We start from the raw sequence: 20325 nt of genomic DNA, 5'->3' as shown, positions 1-20325 counted from the left end.
ACATATCATGCAAAATCTACATTCATCCAAGTACTAGTCCTTGATTTCATTTTCTAAAACCCTGTAAAGAGGTTACAGTGAACACTACATATTTACGTGTTTGTAAAAGCCAATAAAAAACGTGTTTGTAAAAGCAATTGTTGATGTGGGTGAAGGAGGAGAGTGCAAAAGTTGGCTTGAAACTCAACATCAAGAAAACAAAGATCATGGCATCCAGCCCTCTCAATTTCTAGCAAATAGATGGGGAAGAAATGGAGATAGTGACAGATTTTATTTTCCTGGGCTCCAAGGTCACTGCAAATGGGGACTGCAGCAAAGAAATTAAAAGATGCTCCTGGGGAGGAAAGCTATGGCAAATCTAGACAGCATCCTAAAAAGCAGAGACATCACCCTGACAACAAAAGTGCATTTAGTCAAGGCTATGGTATTCCCCGTTGCAATGTATGGCTGCAAAAGTTGGACCATAAGGAAGGCCGAGCATCAAAGAATTGAGGCTTTTGAACTCTGGTGCGGGAGAAGACTCTTGCGAGTCCCTTGCAAGGCGAACAAACTGGTCAGTCCTAGAGGAGATCAACCCTGACTGCTCTTTAGAAGGCCGGATCCTGAAGATGAAACTCAAATACTTTGGCCACCTCATGAGAAGGAAGGACTCCCTGGAGAAGAGCCTAATGCTGGGAGCGATCGAGGGCAAAAGAAGAAGGGGACGACAGAGAATGAGGTGGCTGGATGGAGTCACTGAAGCAGTAAGTGCAAACTTAAATGGACTCCGGGGAATGGTAGAGGACAGGAAGGCCTGGAGGATCATTGTCCATGGGGTCGCGATGGGTCGGACACGACTTCGCACATAACAACAACAAAAAGCCAATATAAGAGCCTCTTGTGGCGCAGGGTGGTAAGGCAGCTGGCATGCTGTCTGAAGCTCTGACCATGAGGTTGGGAGTTCGATTCCAGCAGCCGGCTCAAGGTTGACTCAGCCTTCTATCCTTCCGAGGTTGGTAAAATGAGTACCCAGCTTGCTGGGGGGTAAAACGGGGAAGGCACTGGCAAACCACCCCGTATTGAGTCTGCCAAGAAAACGCTGGAGGGCATCACCCCAAGGGTCAGACATGACTCGGTACTTGCACATGGGATACCTTTACCTTTAAAAGCCAATATTCTTTAATTTTCCATATGGAACTGGGGGCCAGTCAAAGTTAAAATCCTAGCAGAATCAATGATGGTGGAATGATCACAGCAGAGAGACCAAGATGCATCCACCCCTCTCAGGGATCAACAGCCACACAAGCAGAAGACAATGGGTAGTTCCAATGATAATGAGGCAGAGGAATAACTGAAGGGTAGTATCTACTGGACAGCAGCAGTGGTAGAAGGTGACACTGGTGGAAGATCTATTGTAGACAACTGCAGTGACAGTTCAGCTATCCTTACATAATATTGTGCAGACGGAGGAAGTGGTAAACCACTCCTGATCATCTCATAACTTGAAAATATAACAATGAGACAATTCAAAATGAAAAAAGATACAGTGCTGAAAGACACGGCCCCCAGGTCAGATAGTGCTCACTCAACTACAGGGAAAGAGCAGAGGACAAGTTCAAGTAGCACAATTCTTAATGATGCAACTAGATTAAAGCCCAAAGGATGTTCAGTTGTTTGATATATATAATAGGACCATACAATGTGACAAGTAGGAGTCAAGGTAAACTCAAGCTTGTAAAATGAGAAACACAATATTTTAAATATTGCAATCCTGGAAGTGGACTGGATGACATTTTCAGTCAATAAATGACAATGTGTTTAATTTGGGAAATGATAAACATAGAAGAAACTGAATAGTTCTAATAGCCGAGATGTAGCATAAGCAATTGGGGACAATAATGCAAAGTATGACCAAATAATTTCAATCAGACTTCATGGAAAAGCTGTCAACATAACCATCATTCAAGTTGGTAGCCTCTGTATGAGTAGAGAGGAAGAGACTGTACAGCTTAAGTCAATATGTAGCTTCAGCCCTAGGGGGGCACTGCTCCGCCCAGAAAACCTCTGCTGCCCCCTTTAGTTTATGTGGGTTCTAGGTCAAATCAGGCCTAAAATCTAAAATGACTAAGATTGTTGTACATATTATGACAAGACTTACTGGGGAAAAAACTGTACTGGTAGGAAAAGTGGCAGGCACTTTCGGAGCAGGAAAGGAGGAAGACCTGTCATGAAATGGCAGGACTCTCTCACAGAAGCCAAAGCCCTCAGTTTGGGAGATGGGAGCCAGGCTGTTGGAAGCGGCTTGAGGGCACTTAACCGACACACAAACACACTCACACAACATACAGGGCTACCAATTGTCCTCCTGGCCTGTGTCTTTAACTGCATCAGGAAGCCAAACTGTGTCTCTCAACATCAATGCCTGCCCAAAGCCCATGTAAAAAGGTGTGCTGCATATTAAATTCCAAGGGAGCAGGAGACATGCCTCTTGATCTACACATCTTGTTTTTCTGCCAGCTACTTGGCTTCCTCCAGCAGGGAAAGGCCCCCTGAGTAAACAAACTGTGGGAGGGGGAAAATAACAGGCAGAAGAGTTCAGCAGCAGCTCTGCTGCCATGCTCCTTGTACACTTTAATCAACTTGTTTGTTACAGGCTTTACTGATGGGCAGGGTGGACCTGCACTTGAAGTCATGAAGTCTGGCTTAATGGATGAGAGGCACACAACTTTTCCTGGAAATGAACTAATAATACAGCTGAAGCCAGGGAATGCTCCTGGCAGTGCTAGGATTTCTCCAGAACTGATGAAAACCAGTATCAACTGGTGGGCACCAACACTGGCTGTGCTTTTTACACACATTGACCACTCAGCCCAGATCCCCAGGGACTGGGTTTGACTACCATTGTCCCAATATTTAAGAAGAGGGAAAAAGACAACCCCTTCAATTTCCTGTCCAATTAGTCTTCTCAATACGGTTAGCAAACTTTATTATAAAGAGGCAGAAGAGCACGTGTAGATGCAAGGTGGGTACCAATGAGTGCAGGTAGCAGGCGCTTGCCATGGGTGCTGCTGCACTGAGACCTGATGCTATAAGGAGTTGCTGCCACCATATGTTTCATGGGAGGAAGAGGCAGCAGTGGCTGGAGCAGCAGCTGCTACTGCTTCCCAAACTCCATGGTCATAACCTGAGTCCCTGTACCCTGGCCTGGCTTATGCCTCTCACACCTGCCATCTTTGAGAGAGCCGGTTTGCTGGCTCCATGTGGGAATCGGCAACAGGTCTCAGCATGCACCCCTGGGGGGCTTGTGCCCTCGGGGAGGAGTGTTCCAAGTGAGACCGAGCTAGCAGCCAGCAGCCAAGCATACAGCCTCAGGTTAAAGGTAAAGGTATTCCCTGTGCAAGCACCGAGTCATGTCTGACCCTTGGGGTGATGCTCTCTAGCATTTTCTTGGCAGACTCAATACGGGGTGGTTTGCCATTCCCTTCCCCAGTCATTACTGTTTTACCCCCCAGCAAGCTGGGTACTCATTTTACCGACCTCGGAAGGATGGAAGGCTGAGTCAACCTTGAGCCGGCTGCTGGGATCAAACTCCCAGCCTCATGGTCAGAGCTTCAGACAGCATGTCAGCTGCCTTACCATCCTGCGCCACAGGTTACTGCCCATTAAAAAAAATGCCTCCCAGTAAAAATTCTCTCTGGCTATGGGGCTGGGCAAAACACTAATGATTTAAATAAATTGCTTGAATAATCTGAGTTTTGTCCCCAGATAAGCATGCAAGAGCCCACACTTCAAAAAAGGCAATGCTTACCTGAGCACAATTACCTGGGAATATTGCCCCTTAAAATACAGCGGGGATATACTTCCAAGTGAAGGAGTTGGTCTTTACACTCCACTTTTTACGAGCTGAAGGTATCTCATAGCAACTTCCAATCACCTTCCCTTCCTCTCCCCACAACAGGCATCCTGTGAGATAAGCAGGGCTGAGAGTTGAGGAAAACAGTACTGTGAGAACAGCTCTATCAGAACTGTGACTAGCCCAGGATCACTCAGCTGGCTGCACGTGGAGGAGTGGGGAATCAAACCCAGGTCTCCAGATTAGCAACCTCTGCTCCTAACCACTACACCAGGATGGCTTAAAACAAGACCATCCTTTACACTTTTAACTCAATCCCTCGTTTGCTCCGTGGAAAGTCCCATTGAGGCGGAATGCACCGCATGCTTATTCGGCTGTGAAGGAAGTTCTACGGAACTCTGTGAAGCGTACATCCAAGAAAGCATACGCCTGCGGCCTTACTGCGGCCCCTGGCACATCTAGTTTCTTTTCCTCGTTTCCATGGGCTCCTTCTAGTCCAGCCCAGCAGCAGGGGGGCTCTCTGCAGCTCTTCGCCACGAAAAGGCGGGCTAGCGAGCGCGTTCGGCCACAGAGCCCAGGGGTCGCCGGCCACGCGCCACGGCAGGAAGAAAAGGGAAACCACAGGTTCATGGAGGTCACGTGATTTACAGGCAGGCAAGTCCCGTCTCCGGACGGCCGCGGCCCAAACAGCCTTGCATCACCGCCGCAAAGAAAAGACGCCTCCGAAAGGAGTTGACAGAGCGGGGGGGAGGGCGGGGGGACTTGGCGTGGTCAGGAAGGTGGTTGCTCCTGATTGGTGCAGATAAGTAGTCCTTGAACCAATGAGACAGCGCGGAGAGTCTACATAAGGTCTCTGCAGGGGCGCGGTGGTGCTGAAGTTGCTCACTCGTTGGCTGCGCTGCGGTTGATTTCGCCCGATATTGGCAGAGGTAACGGGAGTTTCCTCCTTTGACTTTTAACAAAGAGGGGGGAAGGATAGTTGAGCTGGAAAGGAAAACCGCAGATCCATTGCATGCTCTCATAGACGATCTCCTTCCTCCCCTGATCATTTTAAAGGCTGTTTGTTAAGTAAACGCCTGTGCAGGTTTGGTAGAGTGGTAAACTTTAGCCAGCCTGGGGACCTTCTGGCTGCCCTGGAGGCAGGTGAGGGGGAGATCTCCATTTGGAGGACGAAAGTTATTTGGGAATCTGTGGCTCTCGGCTCCTCCGCCCTGGCGCGAATGAAGCCCCGCGTTCGTCTGTTCCCGCCCGATAATGCCTGGCGGCGGTAGGCGGTGACCTGCCGTGCCCTCGTCTGGCTTAGTTCCGCTTAAATGCTGCAGCCAAGAGAGCGCGGACGCCCCCCCCCCCCCCCTGCGAGGCGTCCCGGTTGCTTCTGCCTTTTGGAAACTGGGTGGAGTTCCGCGGCTGAGGAACTGAGCGACTGTCTAGAAGCCTCCTGCCTAAATCGAAAAGGCACTGAGGGCGGAGAAGTGGCAGTACCGCTGTGCTGGAAGAAGTGGTCGCGACACTTATTGAGGGTTTGCAGTTTTTTCAAGCGTTATCTTCTCAGTCGGATGGTGAATTGTTGTGTAAACCTAGGTCGTTCTGCCACCTTCCTGTTAGGTCTTCTTCAGAGGCTCGCATGAAAGTTAACACGCCCCGTTTTCTTGGTCGAAAAGCAAATGCTTAATTTTGGGGCTCCTGTTTTCTAGAACCTCTGCAGGCGTTGTAGCCAGCGAAATCTCATCTTTCCTCCTTACTTTCATTAGAAGTTAGTTAGTTTTTTTGCTGCAGGTATTCAAATGGTTTGCATGATTATTTTGCAAGCCTTTCTCCATCTATAATTGGAACGAGTCCTTTCTTTTCCTAGACACTGTGGCCCCATAAACTGGATAGCCGCTATGGTGTAGTGGTTAGTATTGGACTAAGCTTAGGGAGAGCCAGGTTTGAATAGCAGTGTGCCATGGAGCCCCTACGTCAGAGACACTCAGCGTTTAAGTAGCTTCACAAGGTTGTTGTTAGGAGAGAGAGACACCCCCATTGGGGAGAAAGATGGGTTACAAATGAAGTCAATCAACTGATGCTCTGTCACTGCAGCATTTGTTGTGGAGCATTATTGTGCTTGCTGATCACCAACTGTGTGGAAAGCAGCTTGGCAAGAGGATAAACAAATTTATTTATTTATTTATTTATTTATTTATTTATTTATCATACTTATATACCGCCCTCCCCGGAGGCTCAAATTGCCAAAGTGCCCTTCTGAGGAGTCAGGTTAAGTTAAATATTTCCTCCTTTGAAACTTCCCAGCCTATATCCAAGAAATATGGAACCTTCAGAATGCTTTAGGCTAATCCTGCATTGAGCCTAAAGAGGGTTGGACTAATGTCCTGTGTAGTCCCTTCCAGTTCTGTGGTTCTATGTGTATTCATCCTCTTTTGCCTTTAAATCAGATCCCCCCATGTTTGTGATTGCAAAAGATCTGAGTGTAAGTACACAGATATGCCCTCAAAGTAGACAAAAAAATCAAATTGGATAAAATCTGTAATAATCTATGATGTCAAGGTGGCTCATAATCTGCACTTTGCTCTCCTGATTTCTTGCAATTCTTTTTCCCAACTCTGCCATCTAATTGCTGGGCAGCATGGAACAAAGACTTATCCTAACTGTATGACCTTGGTTTGACTTCTATTACCAGAGATGGCTATAATGGCCCAGTCAAAAAACTTATTGCTATGGGTCAGAAAAGCACAAGATGATCAGTATCCTATACACACTCAGCAGCTCAGCCAAACAGTAATTATGTTCTGATGAAAATATTGCAGGTCTGCTAAAGTAATCTAACCCTTCTAGGTCTCTAGAGGTTCTGCTAGAGGGGGTTTCACCTTTATTCAAGAGGACATCCGGAAGTATACACACTCCATCATATTCCAACTTTCTCAAGCCATGATGTGTGCATCCACAAATGAAAAGTGAGCCCTCCTGATTCTTAAAATAGGGTTGGGGTGAAAGTCTGTGGGTGGGCTTCTGTACAGTGCTTGTTACAACTGTATCGGTTGGCTGTGTACTTGTGGAATTTTCATACAGAAAAAAAATTTTTTTTTCAGGTCTAAGAACTTTAAAAAAATGAAATGTATTAAAAACAGCAACAGAATATTAGCCACTGCATACACACTATGAAGTCTCCAAAATAATTGTTTAGGTGGGAATAGCACAAGGGATACTGAATATGAGTACTTAAATTAAATGATGTACTAACCATCAGATGAATGATGGGAGTGCGTGAGTTTGTTAATGTTTTGGTAAATTAACAAAAAAAAAATCTATGCCCTGACCTTGAATCCAATAAACATTAGGATAGTGAATATTGTACCTGCAATCTAAGATATAACCCCTTAAGGAAAAGACTGCAGGTCTTCACTGGAATTTGCTGTGAGTACAGAGTGTATTCTTTGTGACCAATCACTTGTTCACTTTAGAATTACCTGGAAAGTGTGTTTTCATCTGAACAAACTAGAAATAGACTACTGCAGTCCTGAGGCAAGAATATAGAGAAGATGTACAGCCCAGTATTCCCTGGGACAGGAGGTGCCCACAGGGAGTATCTCATCCCTTTTGGATGGATGAAACCAAAGGGGCATGGGGATGACAGGAAGACCTACTATCACCAGATACCTCTGTTGCATTGAAATAAATTAAGATCTATGTGCAGAATACCATGTGTACTGCAAGAATTAATTGCGCAACAACCATAATTCCACAGTACTGTAGCACAATAAAATTTAACCATCCTGTCATTTCCCTAAACTTTGTGCAATATCCTCCTCTAATTGGATGTTCTTTCTGTGTCCTCATGGGGACACTGAAGAAGGCAGGTAACTCCAGTTAAGATTCAGCACTTTTACTGTACTTCAAGCAGTAAAATCCGCATCCAGCTAAGCTGTAGTCCACCAGCTCTAGAAGCTTATCATTCCAATGACCTGTCTGAGTTTCAGCCCAGGATCTGGGAAACCCAGGTTCGAATCCCCACTCTGCCATGGATGCTTGCTGAGTGGCTTTGGGCCAGTCGCACATTCTCAGCCTTGCCTACCTCACAGGGATGTTGTGAGGGGGGAAATGGAGAGAAGAATGATGTAAGCCGCGTTTAGGCCCCATTGGGGAGAAAGGCAGGATATAAATAAATAAATAACTCATGGACTTCCACTTGTACAATGAGTAGAAGTGACCTGAACTGCCAAAGTATTGATTTCTGTAGTTGCTGTGGAGACTGAAACCTCGTGTTTATTTTGCCACGTGTTTCTAAGATGCTGTGCATGAGCTGTTGCAGTTCCAGCATCCTTCATTTTTAGGATTTGTTGCAGTGGTTCTTGGGCTACAGTTCCTCAGAAGTCAAATGTTGCTATTGTAGGGGCCCACAAAAGGTCCGTTTCTTCGACTGGCTGGTTGATCAGATTGACAGTGGAGCATATGAAGGTTTACGCTGGCTGGATAAGAATCGCACAACTTTTCGTGTCCCTTGGAAACACAGCTCCAGAAAGAATCTTGTGGAGGATGATTACAGGATTTTTCAGGTATGAATCCCTTTCACTAGGAACAGCTTCTTGTGTGCCCTTCCCAGGCTCAAAACTCGTTCTTTGGTATATGCGCAAAGCCATTATTTGGGGTAACATGTAGTGTAATCTGCCTCTGAAAAACATCCTGAAGCTGCCTTTGGGTAGCTTCCCTTGAGTACTTGTGTACGTGGTTAGGAATGTGGATTTCACACGGGATGTCACCCATCTGGGATGAGCAGTAAAGCAAGCTCATTTTCTCCTGTATACATTTTTAGTATGAGCAGGGCTTAAAATGTGAGCTTGTATTTTCTGTTTTCAAGAGGGGTGATTGATGAATTTGTGCCAGGAAAACTTGGGTCTGGTTATCCTTTCAGATTTGTTTAGTGGGAACATTTTAGGACTGTGATCTCCATAACTACTCAGTTAAAAACGTCTGTATGGGGGGACAAAACTCAAGACACCAGGGATCTTTCACCCTACCCTTAATAATAGATAACTTGGAACACTTTCAATAGGATTGATCCAGCCCTCATATTTATTACACTCCCAAATAAGAAGAAAATCAATTAGTTAATTTCTATTATCATTATCATTATTAATTAAATTTGTTACCCGCCACTCCCGAACTGGCTCGTGGTGGGTTACAGAGGTCCAGTTAAAGGACCCATTAAAACCCCATTAAAATGGGCACAAAAATACACCCCCCATCCCCACCCCGCCCCTGCCTCTAGAGCGGGGGTCATCAACCCCAGCTGAAGCGGCCAATTAGCTCGCGGCCCTGCAAGCTTCTTGCTGTGGGGGAGGGAAGCGCGACCGCCGGCATGCTGGTTGTGCAAACGTGCATGTGCGGAACTGCCACGCATGTGCATTTGTGCCACCGCCATGCGCAAATGCGCATGCACGGCTGGTCCGCGCATGCACATTTGCGTGGGGCCCCGGATCGCCCTCTCCCCCCACCCCTTGGCAACGGGCCGCAATCTTAAAAAGATTGCGGACTGCTGCTCTAGAGGGAAGAGGAAGGAGAGACGAGATAACCAGAGTTGACACTAAAACGATGAGGACACATTAATTACTTACCCATACAAGCAGAGATGTATTTTTTATTGTAGACTCTTTCTTAAATTTCATTCAAGCAGTTGCTAGTTAATGGGAATAAGCATGTGTAAAAAAAACATTCATACGGTTTCGGATATGGGCAAATCTGAAACGTTTCAGAGTTTCACCTGATCAGTGCGTTGACCACTTTCTTTGCCTGCTCTAATTAAATGCCTGCCCAGTTGGAAAGGCGTTTAAATGCACCTGTCAGCACATGAAGGAGTACCCAGTTCCAGCCAGGCAAAAGTTTCTCAGCACTTTACTCACTCAACCAGGGTTTTGTGAAATCTTGGGGTTTCTTGATGGCCTTTTATGGGTTTCCTGAATGGGTGGGAATTAATTAATTTTTAAAAATATTTTTTAAATTGTTAGATGTATTGGGTGATATGACCATGTCAACCCATTCCCCAAATGGCCAATGATGGAAGCAGTGGGGCCCTGGGTGGACAACTACAGTTATGCTTCACAACCATATTCTGCAAGATCACAATACTTCTGTGGTTTCTTAAAGTCTGAAGAATGTTTCCGGGTTTTCTCAATGGTTAAAAAGTTGAGAGAGGCTGATTTAGCTGATGAAAAACAATGCAGTGGTCTGTTAATAATCTCAGTAATAATTGTGTCCTTAATATTAGGGATATTCTCCTACTTTTAATACTCCTATTTTTTTACTTAAAATATTCATAATGGAAATGTTAAGGGTTTTTAACTGATTTAGTTTGAACTTTCGTTGTTGCAGTAGATTGTATTGCGTAATTTACCTCTGAAAGCTAGGGAATAAGCCTCTGGAGGAATTACTGAATGTGTAAATTCTTTTTTGAGATATATAATTCTTCCAAATTATTTAGTGACAGTGTTTTTCTTTCATTAGAAATCTTCCTTTATTGTATTCCATGGGATCCATAATTTTCTGGATTATTGTCTGTTCTTCATGAGCTTGAGACGTTTCTATTAACAAAGCTTTTCTACCTGTGGCTTAACATCTGGTATATTTTAGTAGATCCTGTTTGTTTGGGTTTATTTCACTTTATATACTCTTTTATATTCCTGTCTGTCCACATGAAAGGCATGGGCTGCTGTTGGTGGAAAGTATGAGGAAGGTTCATCAAACCCATCTAGGTGGAAGACCAACTTTCGCAATGCCTTGAAGAGTACAAACAAATTTAAGTTACTGAGTGCTGTGCAAGATCCTCATCCTCATCATGTGTACAGAATCAACATGGCACCGGAAGCAGTCCCCCCTGTTGATCCAAGTAAGGGCAACAGGGCTGCCTGGAGTGAATTCACAAGAGGGATCTTGTGTTCTGGTTTAGTGGAGCCCACTTCAGTTTTCCTGGGCATATGGGAAGGGGACTGTGAGAATGAGAGAAGCCTAGAGCAGTGGTTCTCAGCCTTCCTAATGCCGCAACCCTCATGTTATGGTGTCCCTCATGTTATGGTGATTCCCAACCATAAAATTATGCAAGTGTGCTTTCACAGAAATTAAACCAAAATTCACCAATGGCATGAAGATCCATTGCTCATGATGGTATAGAAATTGTTTTTTTTTCCCTGGGGTTTCTCAGTTCAGTTCTGCCTCTTATCCCACCATGCCAATCTTGCTCTTTTCCACTGCTCAGACAGACAAATGCTCTATCTTGATGTACCCTGCAAAGCTATTGTGTGGATGGTGCACTCCCGGCCAAGCTGGTTGCCCTGTGAAAGGGTTGTTTGACCCCCAAAGGGGTCCCAACCCCCAGGCTGAGAACCACTGGCCTAGAGGTATTCATGCAATCAGGCACGCACTGTGCTCCAACTTGCTTACACAGGCTTCTTGGTTGCTTTGTGGGAGCATTTAATACTCTGTAGAGAAAATGTATCCTTTTGTTCTAAACTGTGGTTGTCAACATCTTTTATGGGCACTCTTAAGTTAGAAATATAGTTCATATTGTTGGTCAAATAGCCCGTTTGGTGTAGTGGTGAAGAACAACAAACTCTAATCTTGAGGTCCGAGTTTGATTCCCTACTCTACCATATGCAACCAGCTGGTTGACCTTTGGCCAGTCAAAGTTATCTCAGAGCTCTCAGACTCACCTACCTCACAAGGGTGTCTATTGTGGAGAGAAAAAGGGTAGGAGATTGTAAGATGCCAGGAGACCCCTTCGAGTAGAAAAGGCAGAGTCCAAAAACCCCCCAATTCTTCATATCTCAGAGGCTTTTTAGGTCTCAGAGTATGTTCTTTTCTCCTCCACCCCCTTGAGGTTTTGTGGAATGACTTATAGTTCTTCTGTCCCCTGTGGTTAAGTGAGGAACTTTAGCATGTAGTTCATCTGTTAAAGATGTAAACTGCAATCGCTGGACCACACTGCATGCTATGCTAGAAATCCTTGAACACAACTCCTGATGTTTGACCATAAAAGACAGGTGCAGGTGTGGGACTATCTGCTTGAAAGAACTGTGTGTGCAGGGGAGAGGTGCTGTGTTCCTTGTTGGAAGCACCACTTGCCCACAATTAGCCCCAGGAAGGGTTCCTAGATAGAGTGCTGTTGTTCAGAAAAAGGGGGAAGAGTTATCCCTCACACACCTTTCTTAGCATGGCCCAGTCTGAATGTACCTTCTCCTACAGCTGCTTTTTAGGATGAACAATGTATCAAGGGATCTATTCATGAATCTTTATAGTGCAATGCAGCTGGATTGTGGATCAAACTACTTGTTAACTTCAACTTCTTGTTCAAGCCCACCTAAACATTTTGGTTAAATTAAAAAAACATAGATTTCATTATTTGTGGAACAGTTGCTTCCAAAGCAGCTTGAAAAAGGTCAGTGACAGGTTTAAATCTACGAACTCCATTTTATAAACCACAGTTTTTAAATGTTTTTGAAAGGTAAATAGTCTTTTGGACTGAGCTTTAAACTAGGAAAAATAGATTTAGAGTAGCAGTCCTAGGAATGCTTGGGAGTAAGTCCTAATTCACACATGTGGGCTACTGAAAACCACCAGAGTTGAAAGCAAAAAAAAAATCCTCCAGGGTTCCCTCCATGATACAGCAGCAAATCTCGCATCTTGCCTCTCTTCACAGGCCTCAGAGCTTTGCACTCCCTTCCACATCTCTTGTATGGAGGATCAGTATTGTAGTTTTTCCCCCACGGCAAAAACTTCTTGTAAAATAAGAAAGTACAGCAAGCAAGGGGGGAGGGGTTAGAAGCCATCTCCCTCTGTGATAGTTCTCTGGTCAAATGCACTGCACTGTTTCACACAGCTGCTGGTGGACTCCAGCTTTGAGTGATGTGTTGTTTGCAGTCACTGTTTCCCGCATGCTCACTTTGTTTATTTTTGCAGCATTTATAGTTCTCCTTTCTGAAAAACACTTGGCTATATGTTATGTTCTGTTGAATTCTGAAGGCTCTTGTGATTTCATTTAAAAGTTTATACTGCTTTTAAAAAAAACCAGGTCCAGTTAACCTGATTGCCTACAGCACAGGGTAAAAGATGGGTGTGTCGTAAATGTATATGGGTGCTAGAAATGTACAGGCTTCCAGAAAGAGAGGCTCTCCTAGAAGGGAGGGCCAAAATTGCAGAGCGTCTTGACAAAATAATTATGCTGATGTGAAATTAGCTTAGAGGTGTGAGGGTAGAAATGATCAGCATCTCAGGTTAGTCTAGTGCTGCTGACCTCCCCACTCTTATTAACTTTATATACAACAGAATCTATAGAACAAAAGGTGGAACTTCAGAGACAAAGGTAACACTGGCCGGAGAGGTGAAGTGACTTTGTCTTCCAGAGCCTGGCCCTGTAGGTCTCACAGTGAGCATCTGAAAGTGGAGAAACCTGGAATTAATCTTAGTGTTTCCAAACATAGGAATAATTAGCCTGTACATGAAACAGTGCATCTGTGTGTGTATTGAACACTTTACTTTGGAATAACTCTGATTCCCCCCCCCTTAAGACAATGGGAGTGACCCTGATGATGATCCATTACCCATCAACCCCCACAACGAAGGACTCCCAGCTCTTCCCCAGCCGGCACCGAGACCACAGGTACAATAGAGGGCACAGAGGAATGGAAAGACTGAAGGTCATTAAGTTCACTCTCATTGGTAGATCATGGCAAAACTAAAGAGGAAACGCAATAGCTCCGTGAAATAGCTCACTGCAGAGTTTATGACCATTCATCTTGGCAAAGCAGCTGTGGTTGGGCAGCCATTCTTTGTAAGGACCACCCATCAGCTTCAAGAAATGCCTGCCAAGTTGTCCCTCATGAGGCAAGAAAGGAGGTGAAGCACTGATGGAGGTCTGTGTCTACATTGCGATTTCTCCTTTGCACCTAAATTTTGCAGGCTCTAAACTAACTACTTGTAATTAAAAAAAAATACTTTTCTGACTAAGCATTTTCATCTCAGCATTTTGCAAAACTAAAGAACTTAGACTGACTGTTTAAACAGCTATAAATTTAAGACGGTTCTCATATTTGAAACTTCAACTGGATTTGTAATGAGCAACATTAGCCAGAAAGTAGCTTTACATGAAATTCTTGTCTTCAGTATACTTCCATAATAAACAGGAAAGTTCTTGCACGTGAGGCTTAAATTGAATTTGATTCTCCCCTATGCTGTGTTTGTTAATGGAAAACAATATCAAGATATGAATCTTGTGGTCAGTGTAAACTCTTGTTTACTCAAGAGTTGCTTTAAGCCTTGAGTGTGGCGATTCCTACTAATGTATGAATCTCAAATACTTAAACATTGCATGTGGGGGTATGGGGAGAAACCACTCAGGATAGAATGGAAACTTCCTTTCATTTCACCCCAAACCATGTTCATGCCATGAAATTTGGAAACCCCAACGTACATGAACAGGAGAGTATGTAATGGTCTTTTTGGTGCTTATCTCATTAGTGTATATGAAACTGAAATACTCTCTTGTTTTTACCGCAGGAGATAGAAGTTACTTTTGGAAGTCTGTCTCTGGGGAATCTAGGCCCAGGTATACTGATGAATGTGGTGCATACTTGACATTTGTGGTGACAAAATATGAATGAACTGGTACAGATGTAGCCATGTAATCTGCTGGAAGCACAAGGCAACCAATAAGCTTTTGTTCATTGTTGTAATATTGGTTGGTCTTGGTGTTGCACTACTGTTGTGTCAGAACTTTTTCCATGGATCAGTTCTGCTACTTAAGAACTTCCGTGTATTTGGGGAAACATCCCCACAAAAGGGAATCAGCAACCACAATAAGATGATCTTCCATTGGTCTTCAGCTTATGAAGCTTAGATGTCCTCAACAGGATCCAGTTCAGCTTGTTTAGTTGCCACCTAGTGCATCGTCTAATTCTCCTCCTTTGTGACTATAAGGACAACTACATTTTCCTGAGGATTGGAAAAAGTCTGTTTTGGGACAGTGGCTATTGATGCAGTTGAATATGTTACCAACCCCCTAGAAAGATTGGGCCATAGGGAATTAATATGCAGAATCTAGAGACTGTAATTTGTGTCTTTCTGCATTAAAGAAATTGACAAAGTCAACAATCACATATGAACTAATAATGGTGACCTCTTGGGTGGCATCAGTGTCAGTTGTGCCTTGATAGGTATGAACAGCTTAGCCAAATTGGATAAGACTTGATAGGTTTTATATGATTTCTTACTAAGCTTGTTAAAATTGTTAGAATAATATTTTGTGTTCATTAAACTGAAATTTGTTTCCCCTTATTTTTTAACAAGAGTAAAAATTTCATTATTTGGAGCAAGCAGTCTGCTCAGTCAGAGGCTAGGTGGTAAAGTATCTCCTGAGCTCAGGTTCCATCTCCAGTTTTAAAAGGTCAGCTTATAAAACTGACCTTGTGAAAGGTCCCTGCCTGAGATCCTGGGGAGTAGAGTAGGTAATACTGATCTGATCCACTATACGGTAGCTGCGCGCGTGTGTGAGAGAGAGAGTGTTGAAATATAGTAAAGCACTGAGCTTTCTTCTCCATTTGGTGAGTGACTCGAAAGTTTTGGAGGGCACTGGTATTGGGGAACAAGGATGAACTTTAAACCTGAGATGGCGATCCATTGATGATTCATTCCTTCCAATACTTAACTTACTAATAATCACATACCTTCAGCAAGTTTTTATGCCCTCTTTGCTGCTTTAATTAAAATGTAGGCCCATTTCAGCACCCATACTAGTGCTGTTCTGAGTCATTTGTCCAAATGTACTACTAGTGTGGTGGAGTGCCTAAGAGCAGCGGACTCTTAATATGGAGAACAGGGAGTAATTTCCCCACTCCTCCACATGTAGCCCTCTGGGTGACCCCCAGCATACTTTCCATGCATTTGTCTCCATACTTGATTAAAGGACATGAATGTGGGTGCTGAAAGTGCAAGATGGGGAAAAAATAATTCTTGCCTTGAGACGGTCTGTTTCTGAGAATATAGAAGCCTCCATTTGTTATCTGGCCCACTGGGCCATATATGTGACTGTCCACACAGTGTCCATTGCCTATGTCTGTTATGGTTCTGTCTGTGTAAAGGAGCAAATATATTACAAAACCTATTGTACATTTCCTGAATGCTGTAGTTATGTGTATGTCATACCACTTATAAAAGCAGCAGTACCAAAATGGGTTTTTGTCAGTGGCACTGAGACATTAGAAGATTTGGTTCTCATAAGCTGCTTTTCTCTACCTAAAGGAGTCTCAAAGTGGCTTACATTTGCCCTTTCTTTCCTCTCCCCACAACAGACACCCAGTGAAGTGGGTGAGGCTGAGAGAGCCCTCATATCACTGCTCAGTCAGAACAGTTTTATCAGTGCTGTGGTGAGCCCAAGGTCACCCAGCTGGCTGCATGTGGAGGAGGAGTATGGAATCAAACCCAGCTTGCCATATTAGAAGTCCGCACTCCTAACCACTACACCAAGCTAGTATGTTCATAGATCAGATTTTATCTGAAGCTATGTATAAAGTCTTTGGGTGTTTTTAATTCAAATTGTTTTATTAATAAATGCTGGTATTTTTATAACTATGTTAAATTTTAGAAACTTTATGGCAGTGGTCCCCAACCCCCGGTCCGTGGACCGGGACCGGTCCGTGGACCAGTCGATCCTGGTCCACGGCTCCTCCTGGTTCTCGCTGGCTGCTGCCTTGGGGGCTGCCCTGCCACTCTGCCGCCGGCTCACCTTTGGTGCTCTCCAGCAGCTACCATGGCTGGGGGGAAAGCAAGTGGAGTAGGGACTCTGGCGGCAGCAGTGATGTCCCTCAGCAAAAGACTATACCCCCCCCAGGCCACAGTAAAATTGTCAAGCATTGACCGGTCCCCGGTAATAAAAAGGTTGGGGACCACTGCTTTATGGTGCACCTGCATTAGGCCTTCTTGTTAGCCTTTTTTGGTTTCTGACCTTGGGACAGTCACAGCTCTCTCAGATCTCTTGGCCCTACTACTTCACAGGGTGTCTGTTATGGGGAGAGGAAAGGAAGGCAATTGTAAGCTGCTTTGAGACCCCTTTGGGTAGTAAAAAGCAGAATATAAAATCCAACTCTTCTATTTGTGTGGGAAGCTTAGGTGCCCCGCTCTTTTGGCATACATTGGCACAGAGCAGTGGCAGGCATAATGGTGGTACATGTTATGTAAACTGCCCTCCAGTTGCAGCCAACATTTATGGTGGCCCCAGCAAGGGGCTTTCAAGGCAAGTGAGAAGCAGAGGTGGTTTGCCATTGCTTTTCTTCAACCTTCCTTGGGGGTCTCCCATCCAAGTACCAGCCCTGCTGAGCTTCCATGATCTGATAAGATTGTGCTGTTCTATGCCACGTTCTGCAAAATTCTGATTTCATAGACAGGTGAGATGGGCTTGCTCTTCAGCCCAGCAGCATAAGAAAGAAAGTTGACAGAATTAACTTCTTTCAATGTAAATGTTGTAATGTGAATGTATATGTCTTTTACAGCACAAAATGAAAATGCTCCTGAAAACTGCTACCCATGTGCTGCTGATACACTCAAATGGATTATTCAGCAAGCCAACCTAAAACAGAATAAAATTCAGCAGGTCTCATGGGGCCCTGTCCAAGTGGGAGACACTGATAATCTTTTGGGTAGGTCTAGTTTGACATCTTTGCATGCCTTCAGCATCTAAGTACCAAAACTGGTCACTAGTGAACAACTGCTGCACAGTTGCTACTTCAAATCATGCATGCTGTTTGTACTGCATGCTGTTTGGGACAAACCCAAAACCCAGGGTTTGCAAGCACCGATACGTTTTAAATCCATACATACCAAGGGTTATGGCATATCAATCTTGTAACAAGCACTTCGTACCATGCACCTACCCCCCCCCCCCCCAAAAAAAAAAGATTAGTGACACTCTGATTTTCACAGATTATGTGGAAACACATACCTTCTCCCGGGCTCCCTTTCCTTGCCTCCTCCCTGGCCAGATCCCTTTATCCTGACCTGAAGGCCAAAGAAGGACAGCGGGGCACTCGGCCTCGGACAGAGGCAGGGCACGGGGAGAGCATGAATGGGCATGGTGGCAGCTGTGCAGCAAGTGGGACTCAGTGCTGGCCCTTCCACCCTGTTTGGCCCTCCGCCACCTCAGCTGCCCACCCTGTGGCTGGCTCCTTCCACATCTTCTAGTGCACTCCCTCTTTCCCCTGCCTGTCACAGGCAGGACAAACAGATGTCATGTCCGTTATCATTTCCGTTATGGAGAGTGTGCCAGCAGAAGTGTTTCCACATCAATATAAGGAACTATGACATACTAAACATATACCAGGGCACAAGGTCAAGGAATGTAGAAGTTGGAAAGAGTGCAGGAATTTAAGTAGAATTGAATTGGATTCCCCTGTATGTCGATCCAGTTACCAACCCCATAGAAACTGCATGACCACCTTGCCATTACACAGTTCAATGAGTCACAGACCTGAACAACCGTGGGACTGTTAAAAAGTTGAGGTTGTTAATCACTGTGTTCTCTGTTATTGCTGTTATAATTGTTATTCATCTGTCATGATTATTGAATTATACTGTATTGTTCCTGTTCCTGTATGTTTCAGGTAAGCCGCCCAGAGCCTCAGGGGAGGGCAGTATATAAATTTAAATAAATAAGTTGAGCCCCGGATGAATAAAAGAAAAGACAGAGAAGATTTGATGCCGCTGTAACAATCATAGAATCATAGAGTTGGAAGGGGCCACACAGGCCATCTAGTCCAACCCCCTGCTCAACGCAGGATCAGCCCAAAGCATCCTGAAGCATTTTTGGCTGGGGAATCATTTTTTCTGAACTGAGGAACTTTTTAACTCTTTCTTTATTCCTAAGTATAGTAGCAAATCCATCACTCTTGAAGCTGTGAAATTTTATGCATTAGATAGATTTTCACATCCATTGGAATGAGGTCTAGCTTTTTCTGTATGTCCATAATATTCTTAAAACTAATACATTAAGCAGTATGAGGCAGAGAGAACATATGGATTGCACTTTGCTTGCTTTACTCATGACATATCTGCCTGGCTACATTCACCCACTTCACCTTCAAGGGATCTAGACCCTACTCCATAGGCCGTCTCCAAGCAAGCCTAATCACCCCCGTTAGCAACGGGCACTGCCCCCTGAGCATTTCTTCTCTTCCATGACCAGCCCACTCGGGCCCATGCATGCCCTACAGGTGGTCCCCAACCTTTTTATCACCGGGGACCACTCAACACCTTTTACTGAGGCCCGATGGGGGGGGGGGTAGTTTACTCCTATACTCTCAACCACTGCCCTAGCACTCTCTGATTGCTATGGTAATGTTTAAACATCCCTTCAAAATAAGATACAGACATGCCACAACAATAAAGTGTGTTGTAAAGGGCTGGGGGGATGAAGTAAAGGGCCGGGGGGTGGGGGGAGAAGGCGTCCTTCGGGGCCCACCTCCAATTAGTCGAAGGACCACATATGGTCCGCGGCCCACAGGTTGGGGATCGCTACCCTACAGCACCCATTCCCCAGCCAATGATGCCAAGGCTACAATCCACCCTCATTCCACATTATGCATGTCTGGCCAGAATCAGCCTACTTGTCTCTGCCAGTCCCTGATGTTGGCCTGTATCGTCTCTCCAGGCCAGCCCAATATACCTCCAGCCACTCTCCACCAGGACCTCACCTGCTTGGCTGTCACAAAAACATTTGTTCTTCTTTCCCATGGACTGTTCTGGTGTGAGGTATAAAGTGGGTGGTCAAGGGGAAGAGGTGGTCTAGAGCCATACTATTCGAACCTTGAGCAGCTAGATCTAGGTACCCCAGTACAGAAGGTGAAAGGAGGGGGAGAGTTTGTGTTGGGTGAGGCAGTTCCTTTATGCACTGTTATCTAATTTACTGCTTGAGGGCACACCCTTCTGATGTTGTGTTTGGTTGTCCTTTATGTGTTGTCTCTAGTATGTTTTGGGCAGAGGAGGTTTCCACTACTGACGTTTCCTTCTCTTTTTTCCCTTGCTCCCAAAAGTTGCACATGAACAAGTCTATTGTCAGACAGTCCCTCATGTTGACCAAAATAGCTGCCTGCAATTAGCAAATGGAGTGCTGAATCAACCTGTGGAGAACAGCTTCTATGAACCCATGTCCATACCAAATGTGAATTCCCAGTCCTCTCCCACACTTCTGTTGCAGTACATCCAACAAAATGCCATTCCTGGTCAAGATCAACTTAATGTTGGTGAGTAATGCTGTCTGCAGTCTGATTTTTTTTTTTGCTTTGTCTTAACTATAGGGGTTTGAACACTCCTACATGGTAGTTGTCTAATGTACCATTCACATGTGCTCAAAAGTACCAAGGTATTGTTTATATGTTTTATGTAAACCTCCCTGAGCCTCTGGGGAGGACAATGTATAAATATAATGAATGAATGAATAATGTTTTATGCATTATATAGTAGAA

The 20325-nt window shown here is 44.6% G+C and overlaps 1 protein-coding gene across 3 annotated transcripts in view; it reads left to right on the top strand.

Annotated features, from left to right (window-relative positions):
* Nucleotides 1-4640: 4640 nt before the first annotated feature.
* The window catches only part of IRF7 (interferon regulatory factor 7), a 29362-nt gene continuing 13677 nt past the window's right edge, over nucleotides 4641-20325 (top strand). For 2 of the 3 annotated variants that reach the window (XM_077321373.1, XM_077321372.1), the window contains exons 1-8: nucleotides 4641-4761; nucleotides 6665-6783; nucleotides 8220-8382; nucleotides 10523-10709; nucleotides 13384-13475; nucleotides 14372-14420; nucleotides 17359-17505; nucleotides 19894-20103. In XM_077321373.1, the coding sequence (XP_077177488.1) occupies nucleotides 6758-6783; nucleotides 8220-8382; nucleotides 10523-10709; nucleotides 13384-13475; nucleotides 14372-14420; nucleotides 17359-17505; nucleotides 19894-20103 (874 nt within the window). In that variant the 5' untranslated portion in view covers nucleotides 4641-4761; nucleotides 6665-6757. The remainder of the gene's footprint in view (nucleotides 4762-6664; nucleotides 6784-8219; nucleotides 8383-10522; nucleotides 10710-13383; nucleotides 13476-14371; nucleotides 14421-17358; nucleotides 17506-19893; nucleotides 20104-20325) is intronic. The other variant, XM_077321374.1, reaches the window with a different exon arrangement.

The sequence above is a fragment of the Paroedura picta genome, chromosome 2 (genome assembly GCF_049243985.1).
Source record: "Paroedura picta isolate Pp20150507F chromosome 2, Ppicta_v3.0, whole genome shotgun sequence".
NCBI classification, from domain to species: Eukaryota; Metazoa; Chordata; class Lepidosauria; order Squamata; family Gekkonidae; genus Paroedura; species Paroedura picta.
The sequence above is the reverse complement of the archived record's forward strand: the minus strand, read 5'-3'. Positions and strand labels throughout refer to the sequence as shown.